General features: G+C 43.7%; 1 protein-coding gene across 1 annotated transcript in view; it reads left to right on the top strand.

The window, feature by feature from the left end:
- The window catches only part of eps15l1a (epidermal growth factor receptor pathway substrate 15-like 1a), a gene marked incomplete at both ends in the record, with an annotated part of 59,898 nt that extends 51,127 nt beyond the window's left edge, over window positions 1-8,771 (top strand). Inside the window, 3 exons of the mRNA XM_080012714.1 lie at window positions 1,095-1,253; window positions 3,914-3,930; window positions 8,625-8,771. Coding sequence (XP_079868840.1) covers window positions 1,095-1,253; window positions 3,914-3,930; window positions 8,625-8,771 — 323 coding nt within the window. The remainder of the gene's footprint in view (window positions 1-1,094; window positions 1,254-3,913; window positions 3,931-8,624) is intronic.
- Between the last annotated feature and the right edge of the window lie 8,663 nt (window positions 8,772-17,434).

Here is a 17,434-nt window from a genome sequence, read left to right as displayed (position 1 = left end):
AGAGGTTGTGAGAAAGCTTCAATTTTTCACATGGGAATGTCATCAAAATTATGACCTTTGTCACCTGTATTAAAAGGGGGGGGGGGGGGGGGGGCGGCGTTCTAGCTGTGAAAAATGGAGCCGATCCCCGGTTAACCAATGCTGTTGATTGATTCACATCCTCTATAGATAAGTGAACCTCAAGGCCTGTGATAAATTGTTTTTGTGACCCCCCTCCACCTAGAAGCAGCTTGTCTTCTCTGTGTCATTTCCGCCACAGAACTGTGAGAATGTTACATTTACAGACTTTGCATTTTGTAATTTACTTTTATATATTTATATACCCTTTTCAGTCCCAAAACGGGGAAATTCGCAATTTCTCTGCATTTACCCATCCTAGTATCTGACGTATCTAGGAGCAGTGGCTGCCATTTAGAGGCGCCTGGGGAGCGGTTAGGGGGTTAAGTGTCGTGCTCCCCATGACACATCAGCACACACATCAGCACACTACCAGGAGGAGCCTGGGATCGAACCAGCAACCTTCTGCTAACTAGACGACCCGCTGTGTGTGTGTGTGTGTGTGTCTGTGTGTGTGTGTGTGTGTGTGTGTGTGTCTATGTTTATATATATATATATGTATACATATGTGTGTGTGTATCTATGTGTGCATATAAATGTGTTTATCTGTGTTTATATATATATGTGTGTGTGTGTATGTATATATATATATATATATATATACATACACACACACATACATACATATATACATTTCTCAGTGAAGAAGAAGAAGAAGAAACAGTCTTTATTAGTCACGCAACACACCACACTACAACACATGCTTGCACACACACACACACACACACACCTCCGGGGGCACAGCCAGGAGCAGTGCCGAACTGCTTTCGCTAAGAAATGTTTAGAGTTTCAGTAACAACTTTCTGTTGTGGCAAGAGGTCAACAAAAAAAAAAAGAAAACTAATTTAATGTTCCATTTGGGAGATCTCCCGCCTCACCCAGTTCCTGGCTCCCAATCGCCCCCGCCCCCCCCCCAATCTTCAGCCTTTCTCACAAAGACCTCTTGTTTTTGTTTGTTTCTTCCTTGTCGCCTCCAGGTAAGAGCACCCCTGTCAGCATGTCCGCCGACCCGTCCAAACCCCTGACGGACCCCTTCCAGCCATTTGTGGTGGAGGCCGTCGACCCCTTCCAGAGCAAAAAAGGCCTGGGAGACCCCTTCAGCGGCAAAGACCCCTTCGTCTTGTCCTCGGCATCAAGTAAAGCCCCCTAACCGCCGTACCCTGGCTTTGGCAGACTTGAGCTCTGTAAGTTGAGATGACTGATACTGTTGTCGAACCCTCCCAGGGCTGAATGCTCTGTCCACTATCAGGCAGTGCACAAACCACTACGTGGTCAATTTAGTCAAATGTCAATACCTACTAGGAGACTAACAGTGGGTTGGTGACTATAGATCATTTTAGACAAGTGGCATATGCAAGGTATGTTGTTGAAGAATTGGAGGAAACGCATCTCCCAAGGTTACAGTGTTACAGTCCCTTTTCAGATGTATACACCGTTTGATGTGTATTAATGCCATCAAGGGCATTATTAACGGGCGTTATTAATGTTCGTTAGATGAGGCGTTCTAGCAGTGCTGATATCCAGTATAACAGCACTGGGATGCTTCACTGTTTGTATCAGTCCCCTTTACAGGTTACCATAAATAGCTAGCTAGCCTGAAGTCTAGAAACAACGTGTTGCCGGCAACATTTTGCTCGCTAATGGAATGGAATGTACCTATCTTTGTTGGCGGTGCACAATATAGCAAGAATCACAATCTGTTTACACCAAATAGCAATGCTTGATAAATAGCCCAGTTTGTAGAGCTGTTGTTTTTAAGCAATATCGTACACAAGGTTGTGCTGTTATACTGCATATTAGCATGGCCGTTAATATCTACAGCATAAGGTATATACACCCCCTCGCTTGTTTTATTGCTGAAAGAGGACACAAGGAAGCAGCTCTTAATAAGCCAGCCTTGAATGAGCCCTGCCTTTTGCATCTCCTTAAAAAACATTATCACTTTGCCACTTCTATAACAAGGTTTTCTCTTGGGTCAATCCCATGTATGTGAAAGTGAAGATGCAAAGCCTCGTTGCAGGTAGAGACCACTTGCTCTCGGCAACATTGCTTTATCTGCACACACATTCGTCACAAACATGAAAAGTTGGGCACTGGTCGATCGTGCTCTGCACAGGTGGGAGCGGTAGCACAGCCTGCATTGCAGATGTGGTTTATTTTGCTGTGGTGCAGGAAAGGGTGTCAGCCCTTTCTGTGGTTTTTGATGAACTGCATAAACGTGTGTGTGTGTGTGTGGAAGAAGAACGCTAGAAAATAAACTCAGGGTCGTTGAAGGGCACACACAAAAAACAATGGAGATCCAGAAGAGATTGTGTCATTTTTATTACCGTTCTGTGCCGTCTGATAATGGCACGCTTCTAACTAGGGATGCACAGATACCAGACGGAAGTGCAAGTATCAAGTCATCGCTATTAGGTACTTGCTGATGCTGAATTAATTCATTTACGTGAAACTGTCACTGAGTTCCAAAAATAAGGTTACACGGGCATTGGGTTCAAGTATCGGGTGCGAGTTTGTGAGCTCGCTATCGGAAAGCAAACAACAAACATCTGGTCCGCGACACTGTAGCTTATACAAAACATCCTTTTAAATATGGCTCGGGATCCTTAAAAATTGACCGCATCAGTTTTTAAATTGGCACGCTTTAAACTCCCTGACTGAAACGTCACAGACAAACGAGCGGACAGGCGGGGTCGCCGTTTGATGTGAGACCGCAGCGGTATCACTCCTCAGCTCCGAGCTCCAAGTCTGTCCTCTCCCCCGCATGGCCTGATGGGTAATGCCTTTTATTTCCGCTCGCCGCTCGTGTCCTTGACCGTGTGTTTGCCTCCGTCCCCCTGCATGTGCGCTGTGGTAGACTGACCGTTGTTCGCCTTGACAAGACAGCCAAGAAATCTGCTTCCAGCCATTACGGGTCCTTTTATAGACTGTAGTGTCCACAAATGAAATATTTGTGGTCAGACTCAATTATTTTACATTCAAGAATGAAACTGCTAAAGTGCTTTTATTGAGGTCTCATAGCAATCGCTTTCCCCCAGGGCGATAAATCCTATGTTTCGAAACTGAATAAACAAACAAAGCACTGCCATGGATACCGCTAATCCAGCAGTTCGCTAAATTCCTTTAAATACAATCAAGTTTGCCTCAGTTTAAAAGCGGGAACTTTTAATGGCTAAGCGTTGTTTCCTTGTGCTCTGTCTTGCCGATCTAGGTCAATATATAAACGGTTTTCTCCTGTAATTGATCAGAATTCTCTTAATTTAATTCCTCAGGAACTTTTCGACCCAGTTCTGTTTGTCTGTCTGTCTGTCTGTGTGTCTGTGTGTCTGTGTGTGTGTGTGTGTGTGTGTGTGTGTGTGTGTGTGTGTGTGTGTGTGTGTGTGTGTGTGTGTGTGTGTGTGTGTGTGTGTGTGTGCGTGCGTGCGTGCGTGCGTGCGTGCGTGCGTGCGTGCTTGTAGAGCATTTCTGAATTCACGCCCACGTGCCACTTCCTTTAGCTTTGCTCACACCCTGTGACTCTTCCACTTTTAAGGGATTCCGGGACATTTCCTAGCCCACTGTTCTTTTTCCGTTTAGCTATTGGTACATTGCTATATTTAAAATTCCAGTTTGCAGTTTTTATTTATTATATGTATTTATTCTTTATTTATATATCAAGGCTGTGAATGTCCATGTATCCCTCGACTGGGAAAAAGTCCAGGTATCCATTTGACTTGTCTTAAATGAAACCGGATCATTCCAATAATCCTGCGTTTCCTGTAAATAACGCCTGTTTTGTAATTCACTCCTCCGACAGGACCTGAAAAAGTCAAGGTAAGGACGTTTGAGAATAAAGTGTCACCATTAAAGTGTTTGGTGCCATCGCTTTCTCATAATTCTCTGTTCCCAGAGCTTAATACAAAAAATATATTTTTTTTTTGTGTGTGTCTATATATACAGTGGGGAGAACAAGTATTTGATACACTACCAAGGCAGGTTGCAGGTTTTCCCACTTATAAAGCATGTAGAGGTCTGTCATTTTTATCATAGGTACACTTCAACTGTGAGAGACTGAATCTAAAAAAAATAATAATTCAGAAATCACATTGTATGATTTTTAAGTAATTAATTTGCATTTTATTGCATGAAATAAGTATTTGATACATCAGAAAAGCAGAACCTAATATTTGGTACAGAAACCTTTGTTTGCAATTAGAGATCAGACGTTTCCTGTAGTTCTTAACCAGGTTTGCACACACTGCAGCAGGGATTTTGGCCCACTCCTCCATACAAATCTTCTCCAGATCCTTCAGGTTTCGGGGCTGTCGCTGGGCAACACAGACTTTCAGCTCCCTCCAAAGATTTTCTATTGGGTTCAGGTCTGGAGACTGGCTAGGCCACTCCAGGACTTTGAGATGCTTCTTACAGAGCCACTCCTTCGTTGCCCTGGCTGTGTGTTTCGGGTCGTTGTCATGCTGGAAGACCCGGCCACGCCCCATCTTCAATGCTCTTATTGAGGGAAGGAGGTTGTTGGCCAAGATCTCGCGATACACGGCCCCATCCATCCTCCCCTCGATACGGTGCAGTCGTCCTGTCCCCTTTGCAGAAAAGCATCCCCAAAGAATGATGTTTCCACCTCCATGCTTCGCGGTTGGGATGGTGTTCTTGGGGTTGTACTCATCTTCTTCTTCCTCCAAACATGGCGAGTGGAGTTTAAACCAAAAAGCTCTATTTTGGTCTCATCAGACCGCATGACCTTCTCCCATTCCTCCTCTGGATCATCCAGATGGTCATTGCCAAACTTCAGACGGGCCTGGGCATGCGCTGGCCTGAGCAGAGGGACCCTGCGTGCGCTGCAGGATTTTAATCCATGACGGCGTAGTGTGTTACTTATGGTTTTCTTTGGTACTGTGGTCCCAGCTCTCTTCAGGTCATTGTCCAGGTCCTGCCGTGTAGTTCTGGGCTGATCCTTCACCTTTCTTATGATCATTGGGGCTCCATGAGGTGAGATCTTGCGTGGTGCCCCAGACCGAGGGAGATTGACTGTCATCTTGAACTTCTTCCATTTTCTAATAATTGCGCCAACAGTTGTTGCCTTTTCACCAAGCTGCTTGCCTATTGTGCTGTAGCCCATGATGTCCTTAGACAGCTATCTGGTCTTGCCCATTGTGGAGAGGTTGGAGTCTGATTGATTGAGTGTGGACAGGTGTCTTTTATACAGTTAACAAGTTCAAAGAGGTACAGTTAATACAGGTAATGAGTGAAGAATGGGGGGGCTTCTTAAAGAAAAACCAACAGGTCTGTGAGAGCCGGAATTATTACTTGTTGGTAGGTGATCAAATACTTATTTCATGCGATAAAATGCAAATTAATTATTTAAAAATCATACAATGTGATTTTCTGGATTTTTGTTTTAGATTCCGTCTTTCACAGTTGAAGTGTACCTATGATAAAAATGACAGACCTCTACATGCTTTGTAAGTAGGAAAAGCTGCAAAATCGGCAGTGTATCAAATACTTGTTCTTCCCACTGCACGCCAGCCACAACATTAAAACCACTGACAGGTAAAGTGAATACCATTCTTCATCTTATTCCAGCACCTGTCAAGGGGTGGGATATATTAGGCAGCAAGTGAACAGTCAGTTCTTGAAGTCGATGTGTTGGAAGCAGGAAAAATGGGCAAGTGTAAGCATCTGAGCCACTTTGACAAGGACCACATTGTGATGGCTAGATGACTGGGTCAGAGCATCTCCAATACGACAGGTCTTGTGGGTTGTTCCCAGTATGCAGTGGTCAGTACCTACCAAAAGTGGTCCAAGGAAGGACAACCGGTGAACCGGCGACAGGGTCGTGGGCGCCCAATGCTCATTGATGCGTGTGGGGAGCAAAGGCTAGCCCGTCTGGTCAGATCCCACAGAAGAGCTACTGCAGCACAAATTGGTGAAAAAGTCAATGCTGCTGTGATAGGACGGTGTCAGAACACACAGTGCATCACAGCTCGCTGCCTGTGGGGCTGTGTAGCTGCAGACGGTCAGAGTGCCCATGTTGACCCCTGTCCACCACTGAAAGCACCTACGACACATAACTAGCAAAACTGGACCATGGAGCAATGGAAGAAGGTGGCCAGATCTGATGAATCACCTTTCCTTTTACATCATGTGGATGGGCGGCTGTGTCTGTGCGTCGTTTACCAGGGGAAGAGATGGCACCAGGATGCACTATGGGAAGAAGACAAGCCGGTGGAGGCAGTGCGATGCTCTGGACTATGTTCTTCTGGGAAACCTTGGGTCCTGGCATTCAAGTGGTGTAACTTTGACATGTACCACCTACCTAAACATTGTTGCAGACCAAGTACATCTCTTCATGGCAGCAGTACTCCCTGATGGCAGTGGTCTCTTTCGGTAGGATAATGCACCCTGCCACACTGCAAACATTGTTCAGGAATGGTTTGAGGAACTTGACAAAGAGTTTAAGGTGTTGACTTGGCCTCCAAATTCCCCAGATCTCAATCCGACGGAGGATCGATGGGATGTGCTGGAACAACAAGCCCGATCCATGGGAGCCCCACCTCCCAACTTACAGTACTTAAAGGATCTGCTGCTAAGGTCTTGATGCCAGATACCTCAGGACACCTTCAGAGGTCTTGTGGAGTCCATGACACGACGGGTCAGAGCTGATTTCGTGAAACAAGGGGGAGCTACATGATATTAGTGATGGTTTTAGGGTTGTGGCTAATCGGTGTATATATTTAGTCAATCTATGCAGCTGAGGTGTCCCAATTTTTAAACAAGTATGATAAACAAAAAAATATTGATTATTTATCTGTATCCTGTACTTGTGTGTTTTACACTACTTTTAAGTTACTCACCAAAATAAGCGTGGAAGTCCGACTAGGCATTATAAATCCATCCATGTTTGTTTACACTCCCGTTCAAACACAGCTCTCCAAGTAGGCAGCGATGCTGCGTTCAAGTGAAACTTTGAAAATGAATTTGTTTCGGAAGTGATGATGCGTTCACTGGAACTCGTAAAAACAAAAGTAATTTAATATGATCTTTTACATTTCTTTATCAATAAGTTCTTTGTGTGTTTGTTTTTATTCATTAGTTTGGTTGTGAGTTAAATGTTCTCAAATATAGAAATGTAATAAAATATAATATTTTCAAATTAATTAAAAAACTTTTCCTGTTTTGACAAATATCAGTTTAAAACATCGGTATTCAGTGGGCTAAGACTCAAAATACAAAATAATGCGGCAAAATACTGCGGCAAATAGTTAATAGCAATCAGTTTATAGTTTAGTTGGCTGAAGGTAAAGAACAGGGAAAACACCATTTTGGGAGTTCGGTTCTATTAGAAACAACATTCCGTCTGTAGATAGCACAGTAGCAGCCGCTCGTCTTTGGTACTTACCAGCTTGGTGAAATAATCGCCAGGTGTACTCGCTTCACAAGATGGAACAGATTGCCAAACTTGCCTTTTTATATTTTAAATGTGCGAAAGATAAAACGCCGTCATCCATGGACAACTTCTGCTGTTTGTCGTAGTGCTGCTGGGCAACCTTGAGTGTGCACATGTTAACATACTAAAAGCAAAATGATAACTAATTTACATACAACTTACATTTTTTGCAATTGATCAAAAAATTACCAAAAAATTGCATATACATCATATCCAGTTTATATATACATATGTATATATACAGTGTATGTCTATTGTATATTCAACAATAACTTTTTTCCACCCTGTCTCTTTTCCTCTGTTCCTTTTCACTCCTGTTGTTCTCTCTCTCTTCTTTCATGCTCTCTCCTATTTTTTTTCTATCTCTCTCTCTCTCCCATACACTCTCTCTCTCTCTCTCTCTCTCCCGTACCTCACTCTCTCTCTCTCCCTCTCCCCGGTATCCTCTCTTTCCCCCGTACACTGTCTCTCTCTCTCTCTCTCCCGTACCCTCTCTCGCTCTCTCTCTCTCCCCCGTACACTCTCTCTCTCGCTCTCTCTCTCTCCCCCGTTCACTCTCTCTCTCTCTCTCTCTCTCCCCGGTATCCTCTTTCTCTCCCGTACCCTCTCGCTCTCTCTCTCTCCTGTACACTCTCTCTCTCCCTCTCCTCGGTATCCTCTTTCTCCCCCGTACCCTCTCGCTCTCTCTCCCCCGGACACTCTCTCTCTCTCTCTCTCTCTCTCCCCGGTATCCTCTCTCTCCCCTGTACCCTCTCTCTCCCCCGTACACACTCTCTCTCTCTCTCTCTCTCTCTCTCTCTCTCTCCCTCTCCCCGGTATCCTCTCTCTCTCTCTCCCGTACACTCTCTCTCTCTCTCTCCCGTACCCTCTCTCGCTCTCTCTCTCTCCCCTGTACACTCTCTCTCTCCCTCTCTCTCTTCCTCTCCCCGGTATCCTCTCTCTCCCCCGTACCCTCTCTCTCTCCCGTACACTCTCTCTCTCTCTCTCTCTCTCTCTCTCTCTCTCTCTCTCTCTCTCTCTCTCTCTCTCTCTCTCTCCCCCCCTACTCTCCCGCTCACTATTGCAGTTCAGCAACGAGGCCCAGCAACTGGAGTGGGCCAAGCGGGAGAGCGAGCGAGCTGAGCGCGAGCGTCTGAAGCGACTCCGGCAGCAGGAGCAGGAGGACCTGGAGCTGGCCATTGCCCTCAGCAAGGCCGAGATGTCCAACGCATGACGTGCGCGCACGCACACACACACACACACACACACACACACACACACACACACACACACACACAGGTAGCCACAGTACAGACGCATACTGTATATACACATGTAATCTACTCCATGACGAACACAAACAAGGAAATACCTAACTGAAACTGAACCTCTGGATGGGTTGCAGCACGCTCCCCAGTTGTAGGAAACAGAACTATCCACACACACACACACACACACACACACACACACACACACACACACACACACTGCCACGGGTTTCGAACCAACAACAGGCGAAATCACTTGCGGATGTGAAAGAAGCGTAAAAGATTTGGAGGTGGTTTAAATGCGTTGCGTTTATGCACTGTGGCGGCTGGACGTCGCCGTGATGGTGAAGACAGCCGATGTGACCGTGTCTGGAGCCCCTGGATCGATGGACGGACGTTTAAGGAGTACCTTCACTTTCTTCTTCTTTTTTTTTTTTTTATTCAGTGTGCGTCTTATTTTTATTTATTTTTTTCTCCCCCAAACGTCAAGTCATATTGTGGGGAACGCGTTTTTCTGTCTCTGGAGAAAAAGACAGAATTTGTCGGTATCCTGTGTTGAAACCGGTGAGTGACGCTGACGCTCAGCGAAGTACCCGGCTCATGGCTAGCAAAGATATTGATATCTATGTGAGATGCTCGACACTATTTATTTTCCAAAAAAGAAAAGATCTTAAATCAGGCGTTCCCTCGCCATGTAACAATTAGGGAATGAAAGAAAAAAATGAAAATGCCAAGGTTTTCCCCAAAAGGTTTTCCCATGTTAAATTGCAATTCGATGGATATGTCATTGAATTGGCGACGGTATAGAAGACCACATTGAAATTCAGTATTGCTGAGTGGCTGCGCCAGAGAGACTACAGAGTGTTCAACTCTGTTTACAGAGTTTATTATTTGGGAACTGAAGATGGCTTCGGCGCTCAAAAAGATTGGGGGGGGGGGGGCTTTAGGTAGGTTCTCTGTTTTTCCACCGAGGTCTTATTAAATGATCGGAAGCAACATCTTATCAATATGAGGTCTGGCTTCGAAAAATGGCGGGCCTATCCTTTAACAAAACCTAATATAAAAAAAAAAAACTAAAAAAACCTCAAATGTCAAATCTCTTCTAGGATGAGCAGGAAATGGCTCCCACTATGTGAAAGAAGACGTTTGAACGAACATAAGATACATACGGATATGTCTGATATTTTGGTTTTCCCGGCCACTTTGTCACGTTGGCAGTTTTTCTTTTGCTGTTGGTATTAACATTCCTTACTCAAGCTAGTAGCTCATTGGGATTGAATGAAGCAAATGATGGCGTAAACAAGCCTTTTTATGCGAGCAGCTGTTAACACATAAAACTGCTCCTTGTGCTCCAGGTGACGGGTAAAATGAAAATGGCAGGCTTAAGTAAAAGGAAAAAAAAGTCAGCCGACATCAACAAATTGTACAGATATATTTTATTTGCCCTGGTAAAGGGCCACTTTGACTCTCCTCCTGCCCAGTGTACATAGACGAAAGGCTAAAAGGAAGTTTACCTCCAAACTTAATACTGTGACAAGCCAACAGTACACCTGATAGCTGAAGGGTGCGACCAGGGAAAGACCAGAAGTGTTTTCTATATTTTACCTATGTTTTACATTTTAGAGAGCTCTAATTTTTACAGGGGGTTGCACCCCATGCTGTGTTGATTATTTAATTAATTTTGACTGTTATTTGCTTTTGTTAATTTTTGTTGTTGTTATGGACAGCTATAAAAAAAAAAAGGCTGAATTTGGCTTAGTGTATGCTATGACTCATTGAACTGGAAATATTTTGAATAGTTATTTTTTTTTGTTTTTTTTCCTTATTTGCAGCCATAGTTTGGTGTTACGACTTGGCTTCAACCATTCACTTTGTTTGTTTTTTTTGTTTTTTGTTTTTTACCTGAATTATCCCTTTTACTTGAACTTGTAGCTGACACTTGAGCTTAGCAGTGAAGTTAGACATGTGGTCCTTTTTATGGCAGATTTCAATCTCGATATGGATCGGAGTGCGGTCGAATCCACTAGAAAGAGCCAAGCCCCTCTGTTGTCGCTTCAAATGCCATGTTATTTTCCTTATATATGTGTATTATATATGTGCTCACAACCAATCATAAGCTTTCAGTCAATGTTTTGCCATCGTACACCCCACAGACGGACTAGTGTCAAGGGCGTTTCGGCCATATTTGATATAATAAGTATAATTGTTCCGTCATTGTTTAAAGCCATACCTTGATACTTAGAATGAGTTACTTTCCATGAACTGGTGCTTGCGACCGTGTAGAAGGAGCTGTCTTCACGTTCGATTTGGTCAAATCACCGCTTGCTCGCGTGGAGTTTATTGACTCCAATGTGATTTTGAGCGGTAGCTGTTAAATTCAACAAGATGCGTACAGTTGCGTAACTTGACAAGTGCTTTCACAATGGAAAAATAACGTGCTGCAAAACTTTCCAAATATCAAGGTATTGTGCCCGACTTCCCCCGATGGAGTTCATATAGATTCGTGTTACCGCTTAAAAACGACCTCAGAAAAGATCTCAGATTTTCATGAAAACAGTAACAATGACGTGTGTATCCATTCAGTAATCAAATGGTTCAGTCATGCTGACTGACCAGTGCAATGCGGATTCCTTGAAGTTATTTTTTTGGTTGTTTTTTTTTCCTTGTTTGTTTACATATCATAAGCATTATGCATTGCTGTAGCCATTACAAACATGTATTTGAGGTATGAGAGCTCGCCCTGTTACATTTCTGTCTTTTAAGCGATCACAACCCAAAAGGAATCCATTGACATTTACAACCGTAACCTTTTTATTTTTCCTGGTCGCGAGCTTGGCCGTGTCAGGGGGGAAAAAAAAAAAGGTTTCAGTTTGACGTCCGGTGTATAGAACAAATCACATTAGGTTGGTTTTACGCTCGTCATTAAAACCAACCGGCACGGCGAGGCTCGAGCTAAAAGGCTAACCTACCGCTTGTATCACCCATTAGTTTGAACAAGTCATGTTAACATTAATGCCAATGTACTTTTTGTTTTTTTGGGGGTGGGGGGTCAGCTGAAGTGCCACTTATGGAACTTTTTGCACCCCAATGTGACAGGGAGCCCCGCGAAGAAAAATAACGAAATGTCAAAGCGGCCCTTTTAAAATTAGGCCCAAGTCCGGCTGTGGTGTTGTAATCACAGCCAGATGTCTTGGCTCGCGCGTTGGGAAAGCGAAAACATTGTGAAATGTTCAGATAGAAGCAGAAATATATCATGTAGAACAGATGTGTGGTGGGGTTTTTCTTTCGGGAGGCAGATACGGTGATACCTGTGGCTCTGGGCTGTGCAGTCCCTTGCCTTTTTTTGTTTGTTTGTTTACATTTTTCCAAATGTGAATCTGGTCACTGTTTCGTATCACCTGACTGCTGTCCTCGGGCACGGCGGACATCTTGGTAATAAACAGTCTCCACAAAACTATTAATCCCTGGTCCCTTGAACGAAAATCGCCAAGGGCATTTCACAAAGTCCCAGAGCCATAAATCAGAAAACTCTTGATAAATGATGCGCCCGCAGTTCAGTGTCCCAGGAATATCAGCGTAGTATCTTATTTTAAGTATTTTACCGAGGCCTCGGGGTCTTTATAAAAGAGGACACTTTTTACTGCCCTGAACAGAAAACCCACGGGACGTGGATAACGGTTCTGACAGGCAACTCTTGGGTTTGTTTGAAAACTATCTTCATTCGTTTTGCAAGTTTTCTGACAGAACTAGCTCCGCAAGCCACATATGGTTAGTGCATGGCTTTGCATGGTGCAATGACTCAATGCCAAGTAAGATGATTCCTCACATGTCTGTTCCACATCCTCTATTTCTGCCCAGTCTGTCGTAGTCATACCTCAGCCCCTGCTCTACCGTGTACTATTTAGGGTCGTCCGTCGGACCGCTGCCGGTCATGCAAGTCGTACGTCATGCTGTACTCGTGTTTTATTACCTCCGTTGTGCAATAGTTTATTATTGTTATTATTATTGTTGTCCTTTTGTGTCTCGAGATACCTGTGAATCCATTTGTGTGTATGTTTTAGGTTTTTTTTGTATTTGTTTTTCATATGCAACATATTTTTGAATGTTTTATTTAAGCACCGCATAGATATCACTGCCGCCACTGCCCCGACTTGTATTGTGTTCATTTTTGTGTTTGTTTTTATTTGACTCCGTTCGTCTAGCCACAGAATCCAAAATGAAATTGAAGCGTTGAAAATTGCACATTTGAGATGGTTTAACGACAACCTCGGTTGCTGGGTTAGACTCTCGCAATATCTCATGATGCGAATGCGGAGGGGATCCCCAAATTGAACCATCACAACCCAATTGGACGTTTTCGTCTCCTTTGTTGCTTTTGGCCAACTTTTGGAGACTCATTGTTATTTCGACTTTATACCTTCATGCATTCCCTGTTTCCATGCAATGTGTCTACAAACTGTGTATCATGTCTGTGTCCTATAAGAGGGAGGAAGTGGAAGAAAAGGTGAAAAGCGCAAACTTGATTTAACAACGCCATTTGGGTGGAAAAAGAAACAGAGAAGCTTGGGTTTATTTTGAATAGTAATCCTACCTACATGGTCTGTACTGTTTAATAGAATAAACATTTCAGTTAAATGACCAGAACCCGAGTTTTTGTGTGCTTTGCTTCGGTGGGATTTACAAGACGTACAACGGCACAAAGGCTGACAGAACTCTTATGTGTGCACACACACAAATACAATAAATCCCAAAACCTGGGTATATTGAGATGTACTGGGGTAGTTTCCTCTTTCATCCCTCGTCTTTGTTTTAAAGGATATATTTCCCATTGAGGGATTGCGTTGGTTTTGCTTATACCCCCAACCCCAATTTCCAAGATCTAGCGCTACCTAACATCCTTTTTGAAAGAGCTATCATTATAAAGAATTGGTGCTATCATTAAACAAGATTAGGGAAGAGTTTGCTTTTCTTTTCTTAAAAAAGAATCCCCCAAAAAAAATCCTATAACAAGAAGAAATAAGATCTACGGATGAAATGTTGGCCCTGCGGAGCCCCCCCTGTCGTTAAGGGCTGAACAGGCGGACCTGTCTCTGCTCGAAAGGCCTGGGTCCAATCCAGACTCGCTTAGATTTGAAAAGATCAGTGTCTTGTCGCGATCGCAAACTACTCTAATATTGTTAAACCCTGTAAAGCCCAAATACAGGAAAAAATGAAACTTTTTTTCACCCTTCAGATGTAGGAGGCCTCTGATGCCAAAACTAAAGGGGTTTCAAATTTTTACGTTTTAGTACGTTTTTAGGGAGATAATGTAATATTGCAGCATTGGCCCCTAGTTCGGAGCACAATTTCTGCATTTGTACTCACATTGTCTGAACAAATACACAGAACAACTAAGGGCTCATTTGCAGGGTTAATTGCTTATTTTTAGCCCCATAACAGTATGAAAAATATAAACACAAGAATCATATTTTTTATGAACAGTAATTTATTAATTAAAAAAAATAAGTGTAAAATTGAATTTCATCTTTCATCTTTGAGTGTTCAGCCATGTTCATTTGCATTTATAGTGCCAAAGACAGTTATTTTCCTCTGAAAAGCAAAGACGAAAATCACATTTGCTGCATAGCATGTTGGTGTATTGGTGTATCCTTAATCGCAGTGTCTACAGCGTCCTCTCTTCATCTTCACTGGGAAATGTGCGATTAGGTCCTTCCCTGCGTCTAGTGGTGGGTGTGCAGATGATCTCTTGGCAGGTCGCCCTCTTTTTCGTGTGTTAAGAGTTTTATTCACCTGAATTGGATTAGAGCAGAATCAATCAGAAAATTATACAGTGAAATAGTGAAACGGTGAAATTTAAAAAATGATTAATAGCATGAATACATTCTCACCAGGATGAGAGAGGATGCTAGTTGTGCCGGAAACTCCCCTGTATCCCTTTCTTAGAAAGCTTCAGAGCTTTGCAGTTTGTAGAGGAGCCAGAGGTTGATCCCAGTGAGGATAGTGGTGTGGCAGATGTACAATAGATGTACCAGCGGTAGGATCTCATGGGGAACTTGTATTTGCCTGCAAATGAGTCCCAACAAAACCACACCTCCCATGCATTTGTTGTAGGTACCCACAATGTAGGTTTTGGTGGCTTTGTCCCAGCATTGAATCTTCTGCACAGGTTCTGGTCCAGCAAAGGGTTGGGGGAAAAAAAAAAGCTCAGACTATGATGCTCTCTACTTATCGTACTAAAAGGAGGGCATGCATCACCCAGAGCACTTACATCCCCACATCCAGGAACATTCTGACCTGTCCCTGAGCGATACAACAAGCATCCCCAAAACATCTTAGAACATTCAGCACCTGTCTCTGCTGAATGCAATAAGCAGCTATTTGGGCAAACAAACAAAGCCCAGGATCAGATAAATGTACTCTATTTTTTTTAACTGATCAGATACTGATCAGAGAGGTTTAATATTGCAACCAGACATCATTTATTCATTTATTCATTTCTGGTCTAAACTCAAAATTTAAACAGAGAAAACACATTTAGAACTTAGTGAGTTAAGCGAATCATCAATGACATATTTCTATTAGTATTTGTTTCCATATGTCAACATGTGAGAAATGCAATGTCCCCGTGTAATGTGTATGTGCTATTTGACTACCAACCTCACCCAGATATGCAGAATTGCAACACAAACATAACAAGCTCAAACTTAAATGTGATGAATGTGTTCCACAATAACTAAATATCTACATATTCTAGACACAAAAAAATCTATATAATTATAAACATACATATATATTGTGATTATTACAAGGCATTTTATTTACTTGAGTCTTGAGTCAAATACGGTCCAATAAAACAAGAAGATGAGCTTGAAGGAGAGTTTGCAGGTTGTGAGTTCATGGCCAGATGGCCGGACCTATAAACACATTCACCATCCAATTGCATTGCGAGGATAAACAATAGGACCCATTCACTATATAAATCTTTTCTTTTTTTTTTTTGGAGAGCTAAAAGTTATGTATGTAGTTTTACGACTTAGAGCAAAAAGAAAAAAGGGGGTAAATGAGGATCCAGCCGTGAGTATAAACACCGAGAGACTTGTTGATGATGATGCAAAGCCATGTTTCCTGCACGACAGACGTGATTCATCCAGCGTTTCTGGAGTCCGTCCTGAGAAGGCAGAGATAAGATAAGACCACAGATGTTCTCGACAGAACACTGCAGGCCGCGGAAAAAAAATATTAAATTAAATATAAGCGGTATGTACACATATGTATAAACATCATTTATAAGGGAGCAGCACTGCTGAAGGTAGATAGATGGATACTTGATTCATCCCCGGAGGGAGAATGCTGTGTCACAGCAGCTCACGTCAAAAAAATAAATAAGAATTGAACAAAAAATATAACCCCCAAAGACCCCCCTAGAAAATACAGAAACACAAATTGTGTCATGTTAGGTACAGTGACAGTGCATAGCAATAATGTTCAAAGATAATATGGTCTGGTCTAACGCGCTGCACTTAGTCCATAGAATATAATCCTTAGAATTAGTGATTTCCCTCACGGGTCCAGGTTTGCGGGGAAAGCCGTACAGATGAGAAGTCGATGGAGGGCCCTCCCTCATTGACGGTCCCCAGAAAAACCCTATGACGACGCAGGGGAACAAGTCCGCCGCCGTCTGTTTCGAGGACACGTGAAATTAACGCCGCACCGATGAGAAGCGGGGCCGTCCGCCGGACGCATTTAAAGCGGCTTGAAACTCGAGCAAACTCGCCCGCGCTAAGTGAACGCTAACCGTCTCCGTATGGAATAACAGGAAATTCCGAGGTAGGTTTGTGTTTACCTTATGGTAATGGAGAGGAGGAAATGAAAAGGGCTACTGGCGTCTCACCGGGAATGTGAGTCAGGGAGAACTGGGAGGATGAACTCGGGTTTCGCGGTAGTGGTACCGTAGCTCCATCGCTCTCTCTTTGTCTTTTCCCCTATCTCCGCTCGAGCCCGTTCTTTCTGGGGGATTTTTATGTGTGTTTGTGAATCTTATCTCTAACTATACAGGGTTGTAACTGCCGTCCTTAAAGGATGACTCCTTTCAGGGTTTTTTTCCAAGTTTTTTTTTAACCTAACCGTTATTGTTCCGGCAACGAGAGTCAACCCATTCGATTTGGCGTCAAACTGATCCTTGATGGAAAGACGTCCTGTCGAGATGTTAATCATCAACGCTCTGGAGACGGTTGAGGCGGTGGTGGACTATCAGGACTTCATCGAGAAGGTTGAAAGAGTTTAACACACCTCAGATGCTTTTACCACCGCCATCACCGCCCTCGACTCCTCCATCACCCTCCAGTTCGCTGCTGCCGCCGCCGAGCACAAGGGCAATGCTGCGGCAGATCCTTCGTTCTGCAGGAGGTGGTCGGCTGTAGCCTTCCTTCCCTCCAGGACCTGCACACCTCAAGGACCTGCACCTCTCCAGGACCTGCACACCTCTGGGACCTGCACACCTCCAGGACCGGCACACCTCCGGGACCTGCACACCTCCAGGACCTGCACACCTCAAGGACCTGCACCGCTCCAGGACCTGCACAGCTCCAGGACCTGCACCGCTCCAGGACCTGCATACCTCCAGTTCATG

Source organism: Zeus faber, assembly GCF_960531495.2.
Source record: "Zeus faber genome assembly, chromosome: 1".
Classification (NCBI taxonomy): Eukaryota; Metazoa; Chordata; class Actinopteri; order Zeiformes; family Zeidae; genus Zeus; species Zeus faber.
Note: the sequence above shows the minus strand (reverse complement) of the source record. Positions and strands in the feature narration are given on the sequence as shown.